Genomic DNA, 26,777 nt, shown 5'->3' on the forward strand with positions numbered 1-26,777 from the left:
CCCCACAGCCAGTCCCCCTCCCCCCACAGCCAGTCCCTCTCCCCATCCCACCACCAGTCCCCCTCCCCCTCCCCCCACCGCCAGTCCCCCTCCCCATCCCACCGCCAGTCCCCCTCCCCCCACAGCCAGTCCCTCTCCCCATCCCACCACTAGTCCCCCTCCCCCTCCCTCCACCGCCAGTCCCCCTCCCCCTCCCCATCCCACCGCCAGTCCCCCTCCCCCCCAGAGCTAGTCCCTCTCCCCCTCCCCCCACAGCCAGTCCCTCTCCCTCTCCCCATCCCACCGCCAGTCCCCCTCCCCCCCCAGAGCTAGTCCCTCTCCCCCTCCCCCCACAGCCAGTCCCTCTCCCTCTCCCCATCCCACCGCCAGTCCCCCTCCCCCCCAGAGCTAGTCCCTCTCCCCCTCCCCCCCACAGCCAATCCCCCTCCCCCCCACAGCCAGTCCCTCTCCCTCTCCCCCTCCCACCGCCAGTCCCCCTTCACCAATGCCTTGGTACCCTCTCCCCATGGCACCCCAAAGCCAGCACCTTGGCCCCCCTCCGGCCAAGCCCACTGCAGCCCCCGCCCCCTCCCACTACCATGGCCTCAGCCCTCAGGAGATCACTGAGTCCAGGCAGGGCCAACCCCAGTGACTTCGCCCAGGCAGACTTCGTCGGGCCTCCCCTCAGCCCCTCAGCCCCTCCTGCCCTGGGGGCTGGCCCCCCCCGCCGGTGGCTGCGAGGGTGAGCTGGGCTCTCCACCGGGAGCCCTGATGCCGGGGGCAGGTCTGCGTCCCAGCCGCTGGCCAGTGTCCAGTGGGCGCAGGGGGACGAGCTGGTGCAGCCTTGTCCTAGGCCCTGCAGAGACGGACGGCCCGTCCCCTCCAGCCTGGCGCTCCGCTGCCCCAGCCCTGCCTCCCCCGCCCGGAGCGCCTGGCAGGGCTGCCAGAGCCCCGGTTCCTAGCAGGGCTCCTTGCTTGGCAGGACTTCCTCATGGAGACCTTCATCCTCTTCAAGGACCTGATCGGCAAGACGGTGCACCCCTCCGACTGGCTGGTGATGAACATGGTGCAGAACCGGTGAGCGGAGCCAGGGCTGGCGGGAAGGGGCGAGGGGCACCCAGACCTGCCTGGCCGGGGTCTCGTCCCACAAGCGCTCACAGCCGGGGGAGAGCGAGCGTGCAGCGGGGGGGGGGCAGGAGCTCCAGCTCGGCAGGGAGGGGGGCCGGGGGAGAGCGAGTGTGCAGCGGGGGGGGCAGGAGCTCCAGCTTGGCAGGGAGGGGGGCCGGGGGAGAGCGAGTGTGCAGTGGGGGGGGCAGGAGCTCCAGCTTGGCAGGGAGGGGGGCCGGGGGAGAGCGAGTGTGCAGCGGGGGGGGGCAGGAGCTCCAGCTCGGCAGGGAGGGGGGCCGGGGGAGAGCGAGTGTGCAGCGGGGGGGGGCAGGAGCTCCAGCTTGGCAGGGAGGGGGGCCGGGGGAGAGCGAGTGTGCAGCGGGGGGGGCAGGAGCTCCAGCTCGGCAGGGAGGGGGGCCGGGGGAGAGCGAGTGTGCAGCGGGGGGGGCAGGAGCTCCAGCTCGGCAGGGAGGGGGGCCGGGGGAGAGCGAGTGTGCAGCGGGGGGGGGCAGGAGCTCCAGCTTGGCAGGGAGGGGGGCCGGGGGAGAGCGAGTGTGCAGCGGGGGGGGGCAGGAGCTCCAGCTCGGCAGGGCGGGGGGCCGAGGGAGAGCGAGTGTGCGGCGGGGGGGGGCAGGAGACAGGAGCTCCAGCTCGGCAGGGCGGGGGGCCGGGGGAGAGCGAGTGTGCAGCGGGGGGGGCAGGAGCTCCAGCTCGGCAGGGTTGGGGGACGGGGGGGGGTTGGGGAGAGCGAGCGTGCAGCGGGGGGGGCAGGAGCTCCAGCTCGGCAGGGTTGGGGGACGGGGGGGGGGTCGGGGAGAGCGAGCGTGCAGCGGGGGGGGGGGACACAGGAGCTCCAGCTCGGCAGGGTTGGGGGACGGGGGGGGTCGGGGAGAGCGAGCGTGCAGCGGGGGGGGGACACAGGAGCTCCAGCTCGGCAGGGTTGGGGGACGGGGGGGGTCGGGGAGAGCGAGCGTGCAGCGGGGAGGGCAGGAGCTCCAGCTCGGCAGGGTTGGGGGACGGGGGGGGGGTCGGGGAGAGCGAGCGTGCAGCGGGGGGGGGACACAGGAGCTCCAGCTCGGCAGGGTTGGGGGACGGGGGGGGTCGGGGAGAGCGAGCGTGCAGCGGGGGGGGGGGACACAGGAGCTCCAGCTCGGCAGGGTTGGGGGACGGGGGGGGTCGGGGAGAGCGAGCGTGCAGCGGGGGGGGGGACACAGGAGCTCCAGCTCGGCAGGGTTGGGGGACGGGGGGGGTCGGGGAGAGCGAGCGTGCAGCGGGGGGGGGGACACAGGAGCTCCAGCTCGGCAGGGTTGGGGGACGGGGGGGGTCGGGGAGAGCGAGCGTGCAGCGGGGGGGGGGACACAGGAGCTCCAGCTCGGCAGGGTTGGGGGACGGGGGGGGTCGGGGAGAGCGAGCGTGCAGCGGGGAGGGCAGGAGCTCCAGCTCGGCAGGGTTGGGGGACGGGGGGGGTCGGGGAGAGCGAGTGTGCAGCGGGGGGGGGGGACACAGGAGCTCCAGCTCGGCAGGGTTGGGGGACGGGGGGGGTCGGGGAGAGCGAGCGTGCAGCGGGGGGGGGACACAGGAGCTCCAGCTCGGCAGTGGGGAGGCAGCAGGAGCGAGCTGGGACAGGGAGGCAGTGATGGGGGGGGGCGCCGGGACGTTTAGCCAGGGTCTGGGCTGGGGGGTCGTGGCACGTTAACGGTGTTGCCACTAGGCGGTGCCACGTGCCGGGTGTGGCTGGGCCGAGCTCTGTGCCCTGTGGCCATGGCCAGGGAGCGTCTAACGGGCAGATTGGGGGGCTGTGAGCACAGGGGCGTTTAAAGGGGGCGAGTTAGAGGGGCAGGGCATGGGGGCATTTACGGCGGGCACCACGCCATGGTGACATTTAACAAGGGCGCGGGCTGGGGGCCACGTCTGCGGGGACATTTAACCGGAGGTGCGGGGGGGCCTGGAGCATGTTGTGGGAGTCGACTGAAGACGGATCATTTCATTTCCTCCTTCCCTGTTTGCCGGGGTGGGAATCGCGGGGCGGGGCGCTGCTGGAGTCAGGCGAGAGCTGGGCTTGGGGTGGGATCCGGAGCTGCTGGGAGCCAGGGGAGGTTTCCGGCTCTGGCCCCAGGCACATTTAAACCCTTCTGCCCCGGAGGAGGGGCTGGGCAGGGGGTGAGGTTCTCGTGTGGGTTCTGTGCAGAGTCGCTGCGCACGCCCACACACAGCTGCTGCCCAGTGTGCCTGCGGGTTGGCTCCAGCGCCCCGGTGCCGCTGTGATGGCGCATCGGGGGGGTCCCCGCCCTGCCCCCCCATCCGCAGCCAGAGGGGACTCTCAGGCGGCAGGTAGAAGAGAAGGTATATTGGGTCCCAGGGACCCAGCGCAGCCCAGATTGATGTGAGGGCAGGAGCCGGGCCAGGCAGCCTCATCCCTCCCGGGGGAAGGGCTCTTTCCTGCCCTCAGCCTCCTCTCTCCTCCTAGCCCTGAGGAGACTGATCTTCCCCCACACCCTACCCCCCAGCCTGGGGCAGCCCTGCCTGCCCTCTGTCCCTTCCTGGGCAGGAGTGGTCTCCTGTGTCTGGCGCTCAGTGCACGTCTGGGGTGAGTCACGCCCAGCTTTCCCCTGTCCCGCGGAGAGTGCTGAGGAGGGGCGGGGGCCTGAGGTACACGCCCCCCCCACAGCACAACACAGCAAAGACTGACTGTAACAACACCCCCGCGATGTCACTCCAACACAGCAAAGACTGACTGTAACAACACCCCCACTGTGTTACACCAATACATCAGCGCCTGACTGTAACAACACCCCCACTGTGTTACACCAATACATCAGCGCCTGACTGTAACAACACCCCCGCAATGTCACTCCAACACAGCAAAGACTGACTGTAACAACACCCCCACTGTGTTACACCAATACATCAGCACCTGACTGTAACAACACCCCCGCAATGTCACTCCAACACAGCAAAGACTGACTGTAACAACACCCCCACTGTGTTACACCAATACATCAGCACCTGACTGTAACAACACCCCCGCAATGTCACTCCAACACAGCAAAGACTGACTGTAACAACACCCCCACTGTGTTACACCAATACATCAGCACCTGACTGTAACAACACCCCCGCAATGTCACTCCAACACAGCAAAGACTGACTGTAACAACACCCCCACTGTGTTACACCAATACATCAGCACCTGACTGTAACAACACCCCCACTGTGTTACACCAATACATCAGCGCCTGACTGTAACAACACCCCCACTGTGTTACACCAATACATCAGCGCCTGACTGTAACAACACCCCCGCAATGTCACTCCAACACAACAAAGACTGACTGTAACAACACCCCCACTGTGTTACACCAATACATCAGCACCTGACTGTAACAACACCCCCGCAATGTCACTCCAACACAGCAAAGACTGACTGTAACAACACCCCCACTGTGTTACACCAATACATCAGCACCTGACTGTAACAACACCCCCGCAATGTCACTCCAACACAGCAAAGACTGACTGTAACAACACCCCCACTGTGTTACACCAATACATCAGCACCTGACTGTAACAACACCCCCGCAATGTCACTCCAACACAGCAAAGACTGACTGTAACAACACCCCCACTGTGTTACACCAATACATCAGCACCTGACTGTAACAACACCCCCGCAATGTCACTCCAACACAGCAAAGACTGACTGTAACAACACCTTCACGATGTCACTCCAACACAGCAAAAACTGACTGTAACAACACCCTCACTGTGTTACACCAATACATCAACGCCTGACTGTAACAACACCCCCGCGATGTCACTCCAACACAGCAAAGAGTGACTGTAACAACACCCCCACTGTGTTACACCAATACATCAGCGCCTGACTGTAACACCCCCACTGTGTTACACCAATACATCAGCTCCTGACTGTAACAACACCCCCACGATGTCACTCCAACACAGCAAAGACTCACTGTAACAACACCCCTACGGCGTCACACCTGAGTGGGCTGCTTAGAGCAGGGGTCACAGAGGGACCAGGGCAGACAGGGCTTTGAACTCACCTCTTCCTGGGGGCTCGCCTGGTGCCCAGGGAGGCTTTGCAGCTCCTCCCGGCCTCTGCCAGGCAGGCTTAGGTCTGCCGCTGGGGGTGGGGCAAAGGGGCCCCTGCTGTCAGCCACCAGGACCCTGGGGAAGCTCCGCGTCCCTGCAAGCGGGGGGCAGGGCGGAAGGGACAACTGAGCGCAGTCAGCCCTTAGTGCTGCCGGACCCCCAGTCCCCACTCAGCCTTGATTCAAAGGGGCCTGGGTGTGACGGCGCGTTGGGGGTTCCCCGTCTCCTGCACCCCGAAATGGCACAAACAGACTGCACCAGCCGGTGGAATTGAGGGTGGTTTATTGCTCCTCCAGCACAGCGCAGCACAGATGTAATCTGGTTACAGGAACTGGGGCTAAGAGGCCTCAGTGCCCCCTTGAGATAGGGGAGTCCCAGCCCCCTCCCCAGCTCCTTATTCCCTGCCTTCCAGATAGGAACTAACTAACCCTCCACCAGCCCTGCCCCCCAGCCAGGGCAGCATCCACCTTCCTTTGTTCCTCTCCATGGGGGGTGTCTGGCCACTGGTTCAACAAGTTTGGCATTACCTTGGCCTAGTGAGGCTTTCCCTGCTGGGTCTTGCTCCAGACAGCAGGGGTCACCACATCCCAGCAAGTACCCCCACTACGTCACAGTTCTCCCCCCTCCGAGAGCGAACTGAGCAGGGTCACTCCGCTCGTGACCTGGGGAAGTTCGGGCCCTTCGCCACGGGACAGCGCGTCGGCGATGATGTTGGCGCTCCCCTTGACGTGGATCACTTCCATGTCGTAGTCCTGCAGGAGCAGGCTCCACCGCAGCAGCTTGGCGTTCGTCCCTTTCATCTGGTGCAGCCAGGTCAGGGGGCAGTGGTCGGTGAACACCGTGAAACGCCGGCCAAACAGGTACGGCTGCAGCTTTTGCAGGGCCCACACCATGGCCAGGCATTCCCTCTCTACGGTCGCGTAGCTCCGCTCCCGGGGCAGCAGCTTCCTGCTCAGGTACACGATGGAGTGACGTTCCCCTTTCTCGTCCGCCTGCATCAGCACCACCCCCAGCCCGGTGTCCGAGGCGTCCGTAAACACGATAAAGGGCTTGTCGAAGTCCGGGTTTACCAACACTGGGGCCTTGGCCAGGGCTCCCTTCAGTGCACAGAGAGCCCTCTGGCACTGCTCCGTCCAGACCACCCTGTCTGGCCTCCCCTTCCTGCACAGCTCTGTGATCGGGGCAGCGATGGAGCTGAAGTTGGGCACAAACCTCCGGTAGTACCCCGCCATCCCAATGAAAGCCTGGATCTGCTTCTTGGGCTGGGGCACAGGCCAGTCCCGGATGGCCTCCACCTTGGCCGGCTCTGGCTTCAAGCAGCCGCTCCCCACCTTATGGCCCAGGTAGGACACTTCGGCCATTCCAACCTTGCACTTCCCAGCCTTTACGGTCAGCCCAGCCTCCCTCAGCCGATCCAGTACCTGGCTGACCTGGGCCACGTGGTCCTCCCAGGACTGGCTGAAGACGCAGATGTCATCGATGTACGCTAGGGCACAGTTCTCCATTCCCCGCAGCAGCTGGTCCACCAGGCGCTGGAAGGTGGCCGGCGCCCCTTTGAGGCCAAAGGGCAGGACCAGGAACTCATAGAGCCCCAGTGGCGTGATGAAAGCTGATTTCAGTGTGGCCTCCTGGTCTAGCGGCACCTGCCAGTAGCCCTTGGTGAGGTCCAGGGTGGTGAGATAGCGAGCTCCCCCCAGCTTGTCCAGGAGCTCGTCCGGCCTTGGCATTGGGTAGGCGTCGGACACCATGATGGCGTTGAGCTTCCGGTAGTCCACGCAGAACCGGATCGACCCGTCCCTCTTGGGAACCAGCACCACGGGAGAGGCCCAGGGGCTGGAGGATGGCTGGATCACCCCCAGGGCCAACATGTCCTGGACCTCTCTCTCCAGGTCCTGGGCTGTTTTCCCTGTGACCCTGAATGGGGAGCAGCGCACTGGGGGGTGAGTGCCCGTCTGCACCCGATGGACAGCCAGGTTGGTGAGACCCGGCTTGTTGGAGAACAGCTGCTGGTGGGAGCGCAGCACCTCCCGGATCTCGGCCTGCTGGGCCGGGGTGAGCTGGTCCGAGAGGGAAATTGACTCCAGCGAAGAGTCCTCTCCGGTCCCAGGGAACAGGCCCACCAGGGGATCCTCCCCCTGCTCCTCCCAGGGCTTACACACGGCCAGCACCAAGTTCTCCCTGTCCCAGTACGGCTTCATCATGTTAACATGATACACCCGCTGGCCGCGCGTGCGGCCCGTCAGCTCCACCACGTAGTTCACCTCGTTCAGCTGCTTAACCACCTTGAAGGGGCCGTCCCAGGCGGCTTGCAGCTTGTTCTTCCGCACGGGGATCAGGACCATCACCTGGTCCCCGGTAGCGTAGGCGCGGGCCCGTGCATTGCGGTCGTACCAGACCTTCTGCTTCCTCTGGGCCCTGCTCAGGTTCTCTCTGGCCAGGCCCATGAGCTCGGCAAGTCTTTCCCGGAATGTCAGGACGTATTCCACGACCGGCTCACCCTCTGGGGAGACCTTCCCCTCCCACTCGTCTTTCAGTAAGTCCAGGGGGCCCCTCACTCGCCTCCCATATAACAGCTCGAACGGCGAGAACCCCGTGGACTCCTGGGGCACTTCCCTGTACGCAAACAGCAGGTGGGGTAGGTACTTGTCCCAGTCCTGCGGGTGTTTGTGCATAAAGGTCCGTAGCATCTGCTTCAGAGTCCCATTGAACCTCTCCACCAACCCGTTGGTCTGGGGGTGATACGCCGAGGCCCAGGTGTGTTGCACCCCACTCTTCTCCCACAAGCACCGGAGCAGGGCCGACATGAAGTTGGATCCCTGGTCCGTGAGAACCTCCTGGGGAAACCCCACCCTGCTGAAAATGGTCAGCAGTGCGTCTGCCACCGTGTCTGCCTCGATGGAGGGCAGGGCCACGGCCTCGGGGTAGCGGGTGGCGAAGTCCACCACCACCAGGATGTATTTCTTCCCTGTCCGGGTCGCTCTGTTGAAGGGCCCCACAATATCCATCGCCACCTTCTGGAAAGGCTCCTCTATGATGGGCAGGAGTCTCAATGCAGCTTTCTTCCAGTCTTGGGCCTTCCCCACTCGTTGGCAGGAGTCGCAGGACCGGCAGGACCGCTGTACAGCTGCAAACATCCCCGGCCAATAGAAGTTTTGGAGCAGCCTCAGCCGCGTGCGCCGGATCCCCTGGTGTCCCGAGAACGGGATGTCATGGGCCAGGTGTAGCAGCTTGCGGCGATACCTTTGGGGAACCACCAGCTGCCGCTGGAGCCCCCACTTGCCTACCGTCCCGGGGGAAAGCCATTCCCGGTACAGAAATCCCCTCTCCCACCGGAACTTCTCCTGGCAATCTCCTCCTAGGGGTTGAGCGGCACCCAGGTCAGCCCGGTCCCTCAGGGCCTGCAGGGAGGGATCCGCTCGCACCTCCGCCTGGAATTCAGCGGCTGGGGCTGGGACAGGGCCGTGGTTCCCCCCACTGCCTAGGTCCAACTCTAGGTCTGCTGGGACGGGGCCCTGGGCCCCCTGTTGGGGAACCTCCTCGAGTTCCGGGCCGCAAGCCCCTCGCTTGCTCTGGCTACGGGTGGTGACCAGCGTCCTGTGGGGTCCGTCTGGCCACTCCTCTAGGTCACTCCCCATTAGCACGTCGGTGGGCAAGTGCGGGTGCACCCCCACTTCCTTGGGGCCCTCCTTGGCCTCCCATTTCAGATGCACCCTGGCTACGGGTACCTTAAAGGGGGTGCCGCCTATGCCCCTCAGTGTCAGCTGAGTGTCGGGTAGCATACGGTCTGGGGCCACTATGTCGGGCCGGGCCAGCGTCACCTCCGCCCCCGTGTCCCAGAAACCCGTCACCTTCCTACCATCCACCTCCAGGGGTACGAGGCAGTCCCTCCGTAGGGGCCGCCCCGCCCCCACCCGGTGCACGGATAAATCTGTCTCCCGAGGGTCAGACCTCCCAGGGGAGGTGCACTGAGCATCCTTCCCCCCTCCCCGAGCGGAGGTTTGCCGGCCAGCCCCTGCCACTGGGGCAGCCTGCCCTTCCTCCCGCCCCAGCCAGTTACCCCTGGAATGTCCCAGGTCATGGGACCTGTTCTTGCGCCTGGTGCATTGAGCCCTCTTGTGGCCTCGTTGCCCACAGCGATGGCAAGTTAGGTTCTGTGGGCCCATTCGGGTCGGCTCTGCCCGGGCCCTGGCTGGTTTTCTGGGGTATCAATGACTGGTCCTGGTCCCTGGGGCTCGCCTCGGAGGTGTCTCTCTCCGTTGCTCCGCCGAGAACCGGTCTCTGCGCGATTCTCTTTCTCTCCGGGACTCCCGTTCACCCCCGGACCGGCTCTCCATGAACTCATCCGCCAGCCTTCCGGCCTCCTGGGGGTTCTCTGGTCTCCGGTCCTTGAGCCACAGCCTCAGTTTGGGTGGGCACGCTTCATAGAACTGCTCCATCAGGACCAGCTTGAGCAGCTCCTCTGCGGTCTGGGCTCCGACTCCAGAGACCCACTTGCGGCCGTATTGCGACAGGTGGGAGGCCAGGTCCACATAGGTCTTCCGTGGCCCTTTCTGTACCCCCCGGAACTTCTTCCTGTAAATCTCGGGGGTCAGCCCGAACTTGTGCAGCAGGGCCTCCTTGACTTGGTTGTAATCCCCTGGCTGTAGGTCCTCCAGCTGACTGAGCACTCCGGCCGCCTCCTGGTTCAGTGCGGGGACGAGCTCCTGTAGCCAGTCAGCTGGGGGGACCCGTTGCAGCCCGCAGGCCCTCTCAAAGGAGCTGAGGAACCCGTCTATGTCGCCCACGTCCTTCAATTGGGCCACCGTGAGCCTCTCCAAGCGCCTGGCAGCCCCGGGACCCTGGGGCCCATCCACTCTTGGTGCAGCCGGGGCCCCACAGGTTCTCCGCTCTGCCATGGCCAGCTCATGCTGTCACTGCCTCTCTCGATCTTGGCGTTCCTTCTCTCGGTCCTGGCGGTCCTTCTCTCGGTCCTGTACTTCCAATTCCTTCATCCGCAGCTGGATCTCCAGCCGCCGCAGCTCCGCTGGGCTGGCCCCTGCCCTAGATGGGCTACGGCTTGCAGGCCTCCCGGGAGACGCTGTCTCATCTCTCCGTTGGGTTCCAGCGCTCCTCCCCCTCTCTGAGCCTGACACACTCTCAGGGGGGGTCTGGCTTCTTCCCCTGGGGACAAGATCCTGGCCCTGTGGCTGGTCATTCTCTTCCAGCTGGGTAATCAGTTGGGCCTTGGTTGCTTTCCGCACAGGCAAGCCCCTCTCTCTGCACAGCCCCACCAGCTCTGCCTTCAAGAGCTGGGCGTAGGCCATCTGCCCGCTGGGCCCCTCGGTGCGGACTCACCAGTCTAGTGCTGCAGCGCCCCACGATTCCCAGGAACCGCTTCGCTCTGTCTCCAGCACGCCTGGCTCCAGGGCTCTTGCTTCTACTGCGTCTTGTCGCTTGCCGCTGGGAGCTTCATCCACGGGGTGCAGTGGATCCCACTTCTGACACCAGTGTGACGGCGCGTTGGGGGTTCCCCGTCTCCTGCACCCCGAAATGGCACAAACAGACTGCACCAGCCAGTGGAATTGAGGGTGGTTTATTGCTCCTCCAGCACAGCGCAGCACAGATGTAATCTGGTTACAGGAACTGGGGCTAAGAGGCCTCAGTGCCCCCCCTTGAGATAGGGGAGTCCCAGCCCCCTCCCCAGCTCCTTATTCCCTGCCTTCCAGCCAGGAACTAACTAACCCTCCACCAGCCCTGCCCCCCAGCCAGGGCAGCATCCACCTCCCTTTGTTCCTCTCCATGGGGGGTGTCTGGCCACTGGTTCAACAAGTTTGGCACTATCTTGGCCTAGTGAGGCTTTCCCTGCTGGGTCTTGCGCCAGACAGCAGGGGTCACCACAGCCCAGCAAGTACCCCCACTACGTCACACTGGGGCAGTAGCAGCAGGGACCAGGAGCTCCGGGCCCCTTTCAAATTCCGGGCCAGGAACAATCGCTTCCTTTGCTCCCCCCAGGGCCTGGCGAGTCCAACAGGCCTGAGGCTGCTGGCCCCTATGGCAGCCCTTTTAATCGCCACTGGAGCCCCCTCAGCACTCTCTGGGTGGTGGGGAGAGGCTAGCCCCCAGCCCTGCCCCTTCTGCCTCATGCCCCGGCCTTGCCGTGGGCACAGAGCTGCCTTCCCCCGCCTGCCCAGGCGCCTGGCAGGTCTGACCACCTCAGGGGCAGCTGATGGCTCCAGCTGTTTCAAGCACCTACGGCTGCTCCCAGAGGGCGGCACCTCAGCTCCTGAGACTCCCACCGGACCTGTAGCATCGGCGCTCAGCCGGCCCTGCGCTGTCTGGTAACACGGCCCTGCGCCGCATGGGGTGGGGCCCGTCCCCCGACAGCTCCCTGCCTGGCTGCCTGTAGCATCGGCGCTCAGCCGGCCCTGCGCTGTCCGGTAACACGGCCCTGCGCTGTCTGGTAACACGGCCCTGCGCTGTCCGGTAACACCGCCCTGCGCTGTCCGGTAACACCGCCCTGCGCTGTCCGGTAACACCGCCCTGCGCTGTCCGGTAACACGGCCCTGCGCTGTCTGGTAACACGGCCCTGCGCCGCATGGGGTGGGGCCCGTCCCCCGACAGCTCCCTGCCTGGCTGCCTGTAGCATCGGCGCTCAGCCGGCCCTGCGCTGTCCGGTAACACGGCCCTGCGCTGTCCGGTAACACGGCCCTGCTCTGTCCGGTAACACCGCCCTGCGCTGTCCGGTAACACGGCCCTGCGCTGTCCGGTAACACGGCCCTGCGCTGTCCGGTAACACCGCCCTGCGCTGTCCGGTAACACGGCCCTGCGCTGTCCGGTAACACGGCCCTGCGCTGTCTGGTAACACGGCCCTGCGCTGTCCGGTAACACGGCCCTGCGCTGTCCGGTAACACCGCCCTGCGCTGTCCGGTAACACGGCCCTGCGCTGTCCAGTAACACGGCCCTGCGCTGTCCGGTAACACGGCCCTGCGCTGTCCGGTAACACCGCCCTGCGCTGTCCGGTAACACGGCCCTGCGCTGTCCGGTAACACCGCCCTGTGCCACATGGGGTGGGGCCCATCCCCCGACAGCTCCCTGCCTGGCTGCCTGTAGCATCGGCGCTCAGCCGGCCCTGCGCTGTCCGGTAACACGGCCCTGCGCCGCATGGGGTGGGGCCCGTCCCCCGACAGCTCCCTGCCTGGCTGCCTGTAGCATCGGCGCTCAGCCGGCCCTGCGCTGTCCGGTAACACGGCCCTGCGCTGTCTGGTAACACCGCCCTGCGCTGTCCGGTAACACGGCCCTGCGCTGTCTGGTAACACCGCCCTGCGCTGTCCGGTAACACGGCCCTGCGCTGTCTGGTAACACCGCCCTGCGCTGTCTGGTAACACCGCCCTGTGCTGTCCGGTAACACGGCCCTGCGCCGCATGGGGTGGGGCCCGTCCCCCGACAGCTCCCTGCCTGGCTGCCTGTAGCATCGGCGCTCAGCCGGCCCTGCGCTGTCTGGTAACACGGCCCTGCGCTGTCCGGTAACACGGCCCTGCGCTGTCCGGTAACACGGCCCTGCGCTGTCCGGTAACACCGCCCTGCGCTGTCCGGTAACACGGCCCTGCGCCGCATGGGGTGGGGCCCATCCCCCGACAGCTCCCTGCCTGGCTGCCTGTAGCATCGGCGCTCAGCCGGCCCTGCGCTGTCTGGTAACACGGCCCTGCGCTGTCCGGTAACACCGCCCTGCGCTGTCCGGTAACACGGCCCTGCGCTGTCCGGTAACACGGCCCTGCGCTGTCCGGTAACACGGCCCTGCGCTGTCCGGTAACACGGCCCTGCGCTGTCCGGTAACACCGCCCTGCGCTGTCCGGTAACACGGCCCTGCGCCGCATGGGGTGGGGCCCGTCCCCCGACAGCTCCCTGCCTGGCTGCCTGTAGCATCGGCGCTCAGCCGGCCCTGCGCTGTCCGGTAACACGGCCCTGCACTGTCTGGTAACACCGCCCTGCACCACATGGGGTGGGACCCATCCCCCGACAGTTCCCTGCCTGGCTGCCTGTAGCATCGACGCGGAGCTGACCCGCGTTTCCCTGCTCCACTAGGCTTGGCCAAGGGCTGGGCATGGCCCTTCCCAGGCAGGGCCACTCACCGTCTGTGTCACTCTCTGCAGGGAGTTCCTACGAGCCATCAACCAGTTTGCTGAGACCTTGATCCAGATGTTCCTGAGTGACAGCAGCTTGGAACTGCAGGTGAGCCAAGGGGCTTGAGCAGCATCCCCAGGAAGGCGGTGCATGGGCAGCTGCTCAGGAGAGTGGCAGAGCCCCCAGCCAGCAGCAGGGGTTTCTCCCGGCAGGCGCACTCGCAGATGCCTGGCGCACAGAACATGGAATATGTGTGCGGCCGGGAAATCGGCGCGTGGGCAGGAAATGAGCGGGTGAGCGGGAAATCCATGTGTGGATGGGAAATCGGTACGTTGGTGGGAAGTCCTCATGTGGGCATGAAGCTGGCGTGTGGGCAAGAAGTCCTCACATGGCGGGAAATCAACCCATGGGCGAGAAACCAGATCATGGGCAGGAAGTCGTGTGGGTGGGAAGTCGTCACAGGGGCAGGAAATTGGTGTGTGGGCAGGAAATCTGCATATGGATGGGAAATCGGTGCATTGACGGGAAGTCCGCATGTGGGTGGGAAATTTGTATGTGGGCAGGAAATCGGCGCATGGTTGGGAAATTGGCGCGAGGGTGGAAAATCGGTGCACGAGCAGGAAATCCACATATGGATGGGAAATCGGTGCATTGGCAGGAAGTCCACCTGTGGATGGGAAATCCACACATGGGCGGGAAAACGGTGCAAGGCTGGGAAATCGGCACGTGGGCGGGAAATCGGCACATAGGCGGGAAATCGGTGCAAGGCTGGGAAATCGGCACGTGGGCGGGAAATCGGCATGTGGGCGGGAAATCGGCACATAGGCGGGAAATCGGTGCAAGGCTGGGAAATCGGCACGTGGGCGGGAAATCGGCATGAGGCTGAGAAATCGGCGTGTGGGCGGGAAGTCGGCGTGAGGCTGGGAAATCGGCATTGGGCAGAAAATTGGCACGTGGGTGGGAAATTGGCACATGGGCAGGAAATCGGTGCAAGGCTGGGAAATCCGCATGTGGGCGGGAAATCGGTGCAGGACATCGGCGTGAGGCTGGGAAATCGGCACGTGGGCGGGAAATCGGTTCAAGGCTGGGAAATCGGCACGTGGGCGGGAAATCAGTGCAAGGCTGGGAAATCGGCACGTGGGTGGGAAATCAGCACGTAGGCGGGAAATCGGTGCAAGGCTGGGAAATCGGCACGTGGGTGGGAAATCGGTGCAAGGCTGGGAAATAGGCACGTGGGCGGGAAATCGGTGCAAGGCTGGGAAATCGGCACGTGGGTGGGAAATCAGCACGTAGGCGGGAAATCGATGCAAGGCTGGGAAATCGGCACGTGGGCGGGAAATCAGCACGTAGGCGGGAAATCGGTGCAAGGCTGGGAAATCGGCACGTGGGTGGGAAATCGGCATGAGGCTGAGAAATCGGCGTGTGGGCGGGAAGTCGGCGTGAGGCTGGGAAATCGGCATTGGGCAGAAAATTGGCACGTGGGTGGGAAATTGGCACATGGGCAGGAAATCGGTGCAAGGCTGGGAAATCCGCATGTGGGCGGGAAATCGGTGCAGGACATCGGCGTGAGGCTGGGAAATCGGCACGTGGGCGGGAAATCGGTTCAAGGCTGGGAAATCGGCACGTGGGCGGGAAATCGGCACGTGGGCGGGAAATCGGCACGTGGGCGGGAAATCGGTGCAAGGCTGGGAAATCGGCACGTGGGCAGGAAATCGGCACGTGGGCGGGAAATCGGCACGTGGGCAGGAAATCGGCACGTGGGCGGGAAATCGGTTCAAGGCTGGGAAATCGGCACGTGGGCGGGAAATCGGCACGTGGGCAGGAAATCGGCACGTGGGCGGGAAATCGGTGCAAGGCTGGGAAATCGGCACGTGGGCAGGAAATCGGTGCAAGGCTGGGAAATCGGCACGTGGGCAGGAAATCGGCACGTGGGCAGGAAATCGGCACGTGGGTGGGAAATCGGTGCAAGGCTGGGAAATCGGCACGTGGGCAGGAAATCGGTGCAAGGCTGGGAAATCGGCACGTGGGTGGGAAATCGGTTCAAGGCTGGGAAATCGGCACGTGGGCGGGAAATTGGCACGTGGGCAGGAAATCGGCACGTGGGCGGGAAATCGGTGCAAGGCTGGGAAATCGGCACGTGGGCAGGAAATCGGTGCAAGGCTGGGAAATCGGCACGTGGGCGGGAAATCGGTTCAAGGCTGGGAAATCGGCACGTGGGCGGGAAATCGGCACGTGGGCAGGAAATCGGCACGTGGGCGGGAAATCGGTGCAAGGCTGGGAAATCGGCACGTGGGCAGGAAATCGGTGCAAGGCTGGGAAATCGGCACGTGGGCAGGAAATCGGCACGTGGGCAGGAAATCGGCACGTGGGTGGGAAATCGGTGCAAGGCTGGGAAATCGGCACGTGGGCAGGAAATCGGTGCAAGGCTGGGAAATCGGCACGTGGGTGGGAAATCGGTTCAAGGCTGGGAAATCGGCACGTGGGCAGGAAATCGGCACGTGGGCGGGAAATCGGCACGTGGGCGGGAAATCGGCACGTGGGCGGGAAATCGGTGCAAGGCTGGGAAATCGGCACGTGGGCAGGAAATCGGCACGTGGGCGGGAAATCGGCACATAGGCGGGAAATCGGTGCAAGGCTGGGAAATCGGCACGTGGGCGGGAAATCGGCATGTGGGCGGGAAATCGGCACATAGGCGGGAAATCGGTGCAAGGCTGGGAAATCGGCACGTGGGCGGGAAATCGGCATGAGGCTGAGAAATCGGCGTGTGGGCGGGAAGTCGGCGTGAGGCTGGGAAATCGGCATTGGGCAGAAAATTGGCACGTGGGTGGGAAATTGGCACATGGGCAGGAAATCGGTGCAAGGCTGGGAAATCCGCATGTGGGCGGGAAATCGGTGCAGGACATCGGCGTGAGGCTGGGAAATCGGCACGTGGGCGGGAAATCGGTTCAAGGCTGGGAAATCGGCACGTGGGCGGGAAATCAGTGCAAGGCTGGGAAATCGGCACGTGGGTGGGAAATCAGCACGTAGGCGGGAAATCGGTGCAAGGCTGGGAAATCGGCACGTGGGTGGGAAATCGGTGCAAGGCTGGGAAATAGGCACGTGGGCGGGAAATCGGTGCAAGGCTGGGAAATCGGCACGTGGGTGGGAAATCAGCACGTAGGCGGGAAATCGATGCAAGGCTGGGAAATCGGCACGTGGGCGGGAAATCAGCACGTAGGCGGGAAATCGGTGCAAGGCTGGGAAATCGGCACGTGGGTGGGAAATCGGCATGAGGCTGAGAAATCGGCGTGTGGGCGGGAAGTCGGCGTGAGGCTGGGAAATCGGCATTGGGCAGAAAATTGGCACGTGGGTGGGAAATTGGCACATGGGCAGGAAATCGGTGCAAGGCTGGGAAATCCGCATGTGGGCGGGAAATCGGTGCAGGACATCGGCGTGAGGCTGGGAAATCGGCACGTGGGCGGGAAATCGGTTCAAGGCTGGGAAATCGGCACGTGGGCGGGAAATCGGCACGTGGGCGGGAAATCGGCACGTGGGCGGGAAATCGGTGCAAGGCTGGGAAATCGGCACGTGGGCAGGAAATCGGCACGTGGGCGGGAAATCGGCACGTGGGCAGGAAATCGGCACGTGGGCGGGAAATCGGTTCAAGGCTGGGAAATCGGCACGTGGGCGGGAAATCGGCACGTGGGCGGGAAATCGGCACGTGGGCGGGAAATCGGTGCAAGGCTGGGAAATCGGCACGTGGGCAGGAAATCGGTGCAAGGCTGGGAAATCGGCACGTGGGCAGGAAATCGGCACGTGGGCAGGAAATCGGCACGTGGGTGGGAAATCGGTGCAAGGCTGGGAAATCGGCACGTGGGCAGGAAATCGGTGCAAGGCTGGGAAATCGGCACGTGGGTGGGAAATCGGTTCAAGGCTGGGAAATCGGCACGTGGGCGGGAAATTGGCACGTGGGCAGGAAATCGGCACGTGGGCGGGAAATCGGTGCAAGGCTGGGAAATCGGCACGTGGGCAGGAAATCGGTGCAAGGCTGGGAAATCGGCACGTGGGCGGGAAATCGGTTCAAGGCTGGGAAATCGGCACGTGGGCGGGAAATCGGCACGTGGGCAGGAAATCGGCACGTGGGCGGGAAATCGGTGCAAGGCTGGGAAATCGGCACGTGGGCAGGAAATCGGTGCAAGGCTGGGAAATCGGCACGTGGGCAGGAAATCGGCACGTGGGCAGGAAATCGGCACGTGGGTGGGAAATCGGTGCAAGGCTGGGAAATCGGCACGTGGGCAGGAAATCGGTGCAAGGCTGGGAAATCGGCACGTGGGTGGGAAATCGGTTCAAGGCTGGGAAATCGGCACGTGGGCAGGAAATCGGCACGTGGGCGGGAAATCGGCACGTGGGCGGGAAATCGGCACGTGGGCGGGAAATCGGTGCAAGGCTGGGAAATCGGCACGTGGGCAGGAAATCGGCACGTGGGCGGGAAATCGGCATGTGGGCGGGAAATCGGCACGTGGGCGGGAAATCGGTTCAAGGCTGGGAAATCGGCACGTGGGCAGGAAATCGGCATGTGGGCGGGAAATCGGTGCAAGGCTGGGAAATCGGCACGTGGGCAGGAAATCGGCATGTGGGCGGGAAATCGGTGCAAGGCTGGGAAATCGGCACGTGGGCGGGAAATCGGCGCAAGGCTGGGAAATCGGCACGTGGGTGGGAAATCAGCACATAGGCGGGAAATCGGTGCAAGGCTGGGAAATCGGCACGTGGGCGGGAAATCGGCACGTGGGCGGGAAATCGGTGCAAGGCTGGGAAATCGGCACGTGGGTGGGAAATCGGCGTGAGGCTGGGAAATCGGCATTGGGCAGAAAATTGGCACGTGGGTGGGAAATTGGCACATGGGCAGGAAATCGGTGCAAGGCTGGGAAATCCGCATGTGGGCGGGAAATCGGTGCAGGACATCAGCGTGAGGCTGGGAAATCGGCACGTGGGCGGGAAATCGGTTCAAGGCTGGGAAATCGGCACGTGGGCAGGAAATCGGCACGTGAGCGGGAAATCGGTGCAAGGCTGGGAAATCGGCACGTGGGCAGGAAATCGGCACGTGGGCGGGAAATCGGTTCAAGGCTGGGAAATCGGCACGTGGGCAGGAAATCGGTATGTGGGCGGGAAATCGGTGCAAGGCTGGGAAATCGGCATGTGGACAGGAAATCGGCATGTGGGCAGGAAATCGGCACGTGGGCGGGAAATCGGTTCAAGGCTGGGAAATCGGCACGTGGGCAGGAAATCGGCATGTGGGCGGGAAATCGGTGCAAGGCTGGGAAATCAGCACGTGGGCAGGAAATCGGCACGTGGGTGGGAAATCGGCACGTGGGCGGGAAATCGGTTCAAGGCTGGGAAATCGGCACGTGGGCAGGAAATCGGCATGTGGGCGGGAAATCGGTGCAAGGCTGGGAAATCAGCACGTGGGCGGGAAATCGGCACGTGGGCAGGAAATCGGCACGTGGGCGGGAAATCGGCACGTGGGCAGGAAATCGGCACGTGGGCGGGAAATCGGTACAAGGCTGGGAAATCAGCACGTGGGCGGGAAATCGGCACGTGGGCGGGAAATCGGCACGTGGGCGGGAAATCGGCACGTGGGCAGGAAATCGGCACGTGGGCGGGAAATCGGCACGTGGGCGGGAAATCGGTACAAGGCTGGGAAATCAGCACGTGGGCGGGAAATCGGCACGTGGGCGGGAAATCGGCACGTGGGCGGGAAATCGGCACGTGGGCGGGAAATCGGCGCGAGGCCGGGAAATCTGCACATGGACGGGAAAGGTTAGAGGGAGCATTCTCTGGGAGGGCCTCTGCCCGCGTCCTCTGGCTCTGCCCAGCAGAGGGGGCATTGCGAGGCCTGCAGCAGCGGTGGGAAGGGCACAGGCCTTGGCCAGCATTTTAGCTAATGCTTTACATGGGCCTGCTCTGGTGCCTTGTCCATTGTCCCCGCTTCCTGCCCCTCCCCCCATCTCTGGTGCCTTGCCCCACCTCATGTCCCTGTTTCCTGCCCCCGTGTATCTCTAGTGCCTAGCTTACCCCGCCCCCTCCTGCCTCTGCTTCCTGCCCCTGCCCCACACATACATCTCTGGTTCCTGGCCTCTTCCCCCCAACTCTAAAGGGCTGGCAGCCCGAAGCAGGGAATTCCTCCGCAACCCTTGTCCTGGCAAAAAGGAGCTGATTGCAGAGCCAAAACCGAAGGGGAGCCTGGAACAAGAGACCCTGTATGGGCCCATCGGAACTGCGCAAGCAGAATCAAGTCCCGGCCAGAGACAGATCGACATGGAGCTCGAATAGGACCAGTTTCACAAAGCTGAAAATGATTAGGACCCAGGTCAGGCGGAGGAGGAGTTTAAATGGTGTCTGGTCCCTTCCCCCTCCCACTTGCCTGGTCCTTCGCGCAAGGGTGCTGCAAACAATTCAGTGTTTATTGGGGTTCACTTCCAGCCAGCATGAATCCCGTTTCCTTTTCCCCTTGTTTTTTCTACCCCCTTCCTGTTTGCCCCAATGGATAGAGTCCTATTGTCAGGTATGCTGTGACCAGGTGTTCTAATGAAATGTAACTAACCAACCCTAACATGCTGTAGCATAAATCAGACACCTTAACCCCGGGCTACACGAGGGCGCAAGTTCGAATTCAGATTTACACCTTCAGCACCGTTAATTGCCTAGCTTAAGCCGAAGTCTCTGAAGTTGACTTTTGGTGCCGTCCACACTGCAGGAAGACGAGACACAGGGGATTGTGTTCGCCGTTTCTTCGTTGTGCTGTGAGATTCCTACTGGACAGTGCTGCAGTGACTCTGTGCGTGTGTGCATGCATGCGTGAGTGCGTGCAAGCATGGGGGCTGGGATCTCTGGGGGAGAACTCCAGAGGGAGGCATGGGGGGAAGGGCCCAGGCCAGCCACACACTTGACCCTAAGGCTGTGGTCACCAACCCGTCGATCGCGATTGACTGGTCGATCGCGAGGCCCCGACCAGTTGATCGCAAGGTGTTCGGGAACCCCACCCCCATTTTCCCCCTACCCCCGAGAATCCCCACTACCTACCTCTGGTGTAGTGCCGGCTTCCTGGGTGGATGGCAGTCCTGTCTGAAGCCTGGGGGTTCCGGAGGTGCGCTGGCTGCTCCCCTCCCACAGTTCTGTTGCATGCTGGGGGAAGGGGCGTCGGCCCTGGAGGAAGAGTGCGGAGGCTTCCCGGCGCCGGAGGGGTGAGCTGAGCGCAGGGATTTCCCTGCACCACGGGAGCGGGGGTCGGCCCCGGGGTTTGGCCGCGCTGCGGGAGGGGAGCAGGTTGGCTGGGCCGGGCCGCGCCATGGGAGGGAGGTTTGGCCCTGGGGCAGGTGCCCACGGGGATTTGGCCCCGCCACGGGAGGAGGGTTTGGCCCCAGGGCAGGCACACGCAGGGTTTCCCTGCTCCACAGGGGGGGAGTCGGGCCCAGAGGAGGCACATGCTGGCTTCCCTCGAGGGGCGGAGAGGGAGAATCCTGAGAGGAGGCAGATGCAGGGGACTCTCTGCTTCCACTGGCACCCTGCCCCCCTGTCCGCACTCCCCGCTTCCCAGACCCCACCCCCAGTCCTGAGCCACAGAACTCTGTCCCCACTCCCGTCCCCAGTCCCTGAACTCTGTCCCCACTCCCGTCCCCAGCCCCCGAACTCTGTCCCCACTCCCCTGTCCCCAGCCACAGAACTCTGTCCCCACTCCCCTGTCCCCAGCTACAGAACTCTGTCCCCACTCCCGTCCCCACCTACAGAACTCTGTCCCCACTCCCCTGTCCCCAGCCCCCGAACTCTGTTCCCACTCCTGTCCCCAGCTATAGAACTCTGTCCCCACTCCCCTGTCCCCAGCCACAGAACTCTGTCCCCACTCCCCTGTCCCCAGCTACAGAACTCTGTCCCCACTCCCGTCCCCACCTACAGAACTCTGTCCCTGCTCCCCTGTCCCCAGCCACAGAACTCTGTCCCCGCTCCCCTGTCCCCAGCTACAGAACTCTGTCCCCACTCCCATCCCCAGCTACAGAACTCTGTCCCCATTCCCGTCTCCAGCTACAGAACTCTGTCCCCACTCCTCTGTCCCCAGCTACAGAACTCTGTCCCCGCTCCCCTGTCCCCAGCTACAGAACTCTGTCCCCGCTCCCCTGTCCCCAGCCACAGAACTCTGTCCCCGCTCCCCTGTCCCCAGCCACAGAACTCTGTCCCCGCTCCCCTGTCCTCAGCCACAGAACTCTGTCCCCACTCCCGTCCCCAGCTACAGAACTCTGTCCCCACTCCCCTGTCCCCAGCCACAGAACTCTGTCCCCGCTCCCCTGTCCCCAGCTACAGAACTCTGTCCCCACTCCCCTGTCCCCAGCCACAGAACTCTGTCCCCACTCCCCTGTCCCCAGCCACAGAACTCTGTCCCCACTCCCCTGTCCCCAGCTACAGAACTCTGTCCCCACTCCCGTCCCCAGCCACAGAACTCTGTCCCCACTCCCCTGTCCCCAGCTACAGAACTCTGTCCCCACTCCCGTCCCCAGCCACAGAACTCTGTCCCCACTCCCCTGTCCCCAGCTACAGAACTCTGTCCCCACTCCCGTCCCCAGCCACAGAACTCTGTCCCCGCTCCCCTGTCCCCAGCCACAGAACTCTGTCCCCGCTCCCCTGTCCCCAGCTACAGAACTCTGTCCCCACTCCCGTCCCCAGCCACAGAACTCTGTCCCCGCTCCCCTGTCCCCAGCCACAGAACTCTGTCCCCACTCCCCTGTCCCCAGCCACAGAACTCTGTCCCCGCTCCCCTGTCCCCAGCTACAGAACTCTGTCCCCACTCCCCTGTCCCCAGCTACAGAACTCTGTCCCCGCTCCCCTGTCCCCAGCTACAGAACTCTGTCCCCGCTCCCCTGTCCCCAGCCACAGAACTCTGTCCCCGCTCCCCTGTCCCCAGCTACAGAACTCTGTCCCCACTCCCCTGTCCCCAGCCCCCGAACTCTGTCCCCACTCCCATCCCCAGCTACAGAACTCTGTCCCCGCTCCCCTGTCCCCAGCCCCCGAACTCTGTCCCCCCTCCCCTGTCCCCAGCCACAGAACTCTGTCCCCACTCCCCTGTCCCCAGCTACAGAACTCTGTCCCCCTCCCCTGTCCCCAGCCACAGAACTCTGTCCCCACTCCCCTGTCCCCAGCTACAGAACTCTGTCCCCACTCCCCTGTCCCCAGCTACAGAACTCTGTCCCCGCTCCCCTGTCCCCAGCTACAGAACTCTGTCCCCGCTCCCCTGTCCCAAGCCACAGAACTCTGTCCCCGTTCCCCTGTCCCCAGCTACAGAACTCTGTCCCCGCTCCCCTGTCCCCAGCTACAGAACTCTGTCCCCGCTCCCCTGTCCCCAGCCACAGAACTCTGTCCCCGCTCCCCTGTCCCCAGCCACAGAACTCTGTCCCCACTCCCCTGTCCCCAGCCACAGAACTCTGTCCCCACTCCCCTGTCCCCAGCCACAGAACTCTGTCCCCACTCCCCTGTCCCCAGCCACAGAACTCTGTCCCCACTGCCCTGTCCCCAGCCACAGAACTCTGTCCCCACTCTCCTGTCCCCAGCCACAGAACTCTGTCCCCACTCCCCTGTCCCCAGCCACAGAACTCTGTCCCCACTCCCCTGTCCCCAGCTACAGAACTCTGTCCCCACTCCCCTGTCCCCAGCCACAGAACTCTGTCCCCACTCCCCTGTCCCCAGCCACAGAACTCTGTCCCCACTCCCCTGTCCCCGAACTCTGTCCCCACTCCCGTCCCCACGCCCGTCCCCAGCCCCCGAACTCTGTCCCCACTCCCCTCTGGTGTCCTCTAGTCCTTCTTTATGGGAACTCCTGAAGAACTTTTCTGAATGCACCCTCTCCACCCAACCCCTGCTTTTAGAGACCTCTATCCTGTCCCCGCTCCTTCTCCTCTTTTCTAAGCTGAACAGTCCCAGTCTCTGTAGCCTCTCTTCATCTGGGACCTGTTCCCAACCCCTGATCATGTTAGTTGCCCTCCCCTCTCCCAGCCTTTCTCTTCCCCTCTCCCACCTCCTTTTCCCAGTCTCCCCCAGTTTTGTTCAATAAAGACAGAGTCAATGTTGGAAGAAACGTTATCTTTATTTTGTACATCAATAAGAAGGGGGGCTAGGGAAGGGTAAGTGGAAGGAGGTGAGGGAGGAATGGGGTACGAGCCCCTGATGGGGAGGACTGGGCTGGCTCTGCGGGCTTCTGGGGGTGGAAGCTCTCCTGCAGCCCCCCAATTGTCCCCTCTCCCCAGATGGCAGCCTGCGGCAAGTGCAGCCGGGCTGATGGCCGAGTGGTGTGATGTGCCCATTGTGGGCACTCAGGGCACTCCAAGCCAGGACTGCTTTGCAAGCGGGGCACCCCTGAGAACTGTCTGTCCGGGGTGGGGGTCGGGTCCCTTTAAGCACAGCCCTCGGCTAGCCTGAGACAGCATCTCCACGCTCTAAGTCCTCCTCTGATGCCCTGCCGGCACTGCTTCCGGCCATCCTTAACCTCTGTTCAGGGTCCACTTAATGTGGACTTGCTAGTTCGAATTAGCAAAACGCTAATTCAAACTAGTTTTTAGTTCTAGACGCGTTAGTTCGAATTAGCTTAGTTCGAATTAACTAATTCGAACTAAGTTAGTTTGAATTAACGTTGTAGTGTAGACATACCCAGAGTGTGTAAGTAAGGGCTGGGGATAGCAAGTGATGGACAGGAGGAGAATAGAGAGGGCGGGGCTTCAAGAAATGGGCGGGGCAGTAGCTCTTCGCCTGCTCGGAGATTTAAAAAGTGATCTTGGGTGTAAAAAGGTTGGAGACCCCTGCCCTAGGGGAAGATGCAGCCAGTGACAGTCAGATCACACCTGGGGCCCTGGAAGCAGGTCAGTGGAGGGGCGGGGCTGCCCAGAGTTACTGGGCTCTGAGTTTAGTTTTTCTGCTGGCTTGGGGAGAGGGGAGCCTAGCTGGCCTGGGGGGCAGTCAGGGGCCCTGCAGCGGCTGCTCCCGGTTCCTGTAACAACCAGTCTGCACTACATTGTGTCCCTGGGAGCCAGTAGACTTTCTCTTCTACCTGCCGCCTGAGAGTCCTGGAGGCAGGGCCTGGTGGCTCCCCCGTGCCTCATGACCAGCAGGCTCTCCCTTCAACTTCCCCCACTCCTTGTAGAAGCAGGACGAGCGGCAGCGACGGGAGCGCCCCTTTGGGTTCCAATGAGCATGTCTTCACTAGACCACGGCTGCTTTTCCTTTTCCTCAACTGCAGTGTAGCGGCGACTAACCCAAATGTACCTAAAGCAAAAGACAGGACCATGCAGCACTGTAAAGACTAACCAGATGGTTTATTAGGTGATGGGCTTTCGTAGGCCAGACCCACTTCCTCAGATCAAATAGTGGCAGAAAATCGGCACGACCATGTATACCAAAGGGTACAATCAAACCCTGAACACACGTGAAAGGACAAATCCCATTTCCGAGCAGAAGGGGGATGGGGGGAGGTGAATGTCTGGGAGCTACTGATGTTAGAGGTGATAACTGGGGAAGCGATCTTTGTAACGGGTAACGGGTAACGTACCTAGTGCCCTGAGCTTCCTTCCTCAGACAGCTCAGCTCGGCTCCCCAGTTACCCCCACAAGGGGATAGAGATGCAGCCGTGTGAGGCTGGTGTAGCTGACACAAAAGCCAGGGCTGTGGAGCACTAGAAAGACCAGAAACCATCTTGTTAGTCGTCATAGTGCTCCGTAGCCCTGCTTTGTTTCAGCCCACAAGGTGAGTGACACAGGAGAGAAGCAGCAGGGAGCTGAGGAGCGTGGTAACAAAGCAATAAGCAAAAGAGGGTTTTGCAACCCCAGCTCTGGGGTCCTGCACCTTGGGGCCCCGCCGCCCAGGCCCCTGACATCCCGGGAGCCACCTTTGACGCAGCTTCTCTTTACAGCTTTGGAACAATTATTTCCACCTGGCAGTTGCCTTCCTCACCCAGGATTCCCTGCAGCTGGAGAACTTCTCCCAGGCCAAGCGCACCGCCATCCTAGCCAAGTGAGCCGCCTGCCTGTCTCCCCGGGGGCTCCTAGAGGCCCACCTTCCCAGTCTGCCCTTACTGACGCCCCTCTGGCCAGGCAGAACAAGACTCCTTCCCCTCTCCTTTTCCCACCAGGTATGGAGACATGAGAGCCACCATCGGCGCTGCCATCCGGGACATGTGGTACAAGCTCGGTGAGGCGGGGCCGGCCCTGTGATGAGCTGTAGCAGGGGCATGAGCGCTGGGTTCGCTCTGGTCTGTGGCCGTACCCAGTAACCCCTGGCAAGGCGCTGTCCTGCGCAGGGACTGGCCTTCCCTTGGCCGGGGACAAGGAACAGATAGCTCGGCTTACGCCTGGCTCAGTCCCTGCCTGGCCCCTTCGCTCTGTCCTGCGCGCCCGCAGCCGGGCACCTGGGCGAGAGAAAGAGCCTGCGGGGGAGCCTGCTAGAGGGCTCCAGCGGCCCTGCCTGTGGGTGTCCCCTGGGGCCGGGCAGGCGGGGGGGTGCTGCCAGGGCCCCAGGAGATCCTCCCAGCTGCTGCCCACAGCAGGAAGGAACGGGCTCTGCACCCGTGGAGAGGGCTGGGAGGGGCCTTCCCACCAGGCCCGTTCTGTCTGCCCCAGGCCACCACAAGATCCGTTTTATCCCGGGAATGGTGGGCCCCATCCTGGAGATGACACTGGTGCCCGAGCTGGAGCTGCGCAGATCCACCATCCCCATCTTCTTCGACATGATGCTGTGCGAGTACCAGCTGACCAAGGCCTTTGGCATGGTGAGTGCAGGCCGGCTGGAGCGCGCGGGGCGAGGCAGGGGGGCATTGTGAGTGCTGGGCCAGGCCGGCTGGAGCGCGCGGGGCGAGACGGGGGGGCATTGTGAGTGCTGGGCCAGGCCGGCTGGAGCTCGCGGGGCGAGGCGGGGGGGCATTGTGAGTGCTGGGCCCAGGCCGGCTGGAGCGCGCGGGGCGAGGCGGGGGGGCATTGTGAGTGCTGGGCCCAGGCTGGCTGGAGCGCGCGGGGCGAGACGGGGGGGGCATTGTGAGTGCTGGGCCAGGCCGGCTGGAGCTCGCGGGGCGAGGCGGGGGAGCATTGTGAGTGCTGGGCCCAGGCCGGCTGGAGCTCAAGGGGCGAGGCGGGGGGGCATTGTGAGTGCTGGGCCCAGGCTGGCTGGAGCCTGCGGGGCGAGGCGGGGGGGGCATTGTGAGTGCTGGGCCCAGGCTGGCTGGAGCTCGCGGGGCGAGGCGAGGGGGCATTGTGAGTGCTGGGCCCAGGCCGGCTGGAGCCTGCGGGGCGAGGCGGGGGGGCATTGTGAGTGCTGGGCCAGGCCGGCTGGAGCCTGCGGGGCGAGACGGGGGGGCATTGTGAGTGCTGGGCCAGGCCGGCTGGAGCTCGCGGGGCGAGGCGGGGGGGCATTGTGAGTGCTGGGCCCAGGCCGGCTGGAGCCTGCGGGGCGAGGCGGGGGGGCATTGTGAGTGCTGG

At 63.6% G+C, this 26,777-nt stretch overlaps 1 protein-coding gene across 2 annotated transcripts in view; it reads left to right on the forward strand.

Moving 5' to 3' along the window:
- The window catches only part of LOC102455798 (dedicator of cytokinesis protein 2-like), a 336,752-nt gene extending 310,612 nt beyond the window's left edge, over nt 1–26,140 (forward strand). For both annotated transcript variants that reach the window (XM_075917669.1, XM_075917670.1), the window contains 5 exons: nt 962–1,056; nt 13,329–13,407; nt 25,220–25,320; nt 25,439–25,497; nt 25,926–26,140. In XM_075917669.1, coding sequence (XP_075773784.1) covers nt 962–1,056; nt 13,329–13,407; nt 25,220–25,320; nt 25,439–25,497; nt 25,926–26,125 — 534 coding nt within the window. In that variant the 3' untranslated portion in view covers nt 26,126–26,140. The remainder of the gene's footprint in view (nt 1–961; nt 1,057–13,328; nt 13,408–25,219; nt 25,321–25,438; nt 25,498–25,925) is intronic.
- Nucleotides 26,141–26,777: the final 637 nt, after the last annotated feature.

Source organism: Pelodiscus sinensis, unplaced genomic scaffold (assembly GCF_049634645.1).
Source record: "Pelodiscus sinensis isolate JC-2024 unplaced genomic scaffold, ASM4963464v1 ctg107, whole genome shotgun sequence".
Classification (NCBI taxonomy): Eukaryota; Metazoa; Chordata; order Testudines; family Trionychidae; genus Pelodiscus; species Pelodiscus sinensis.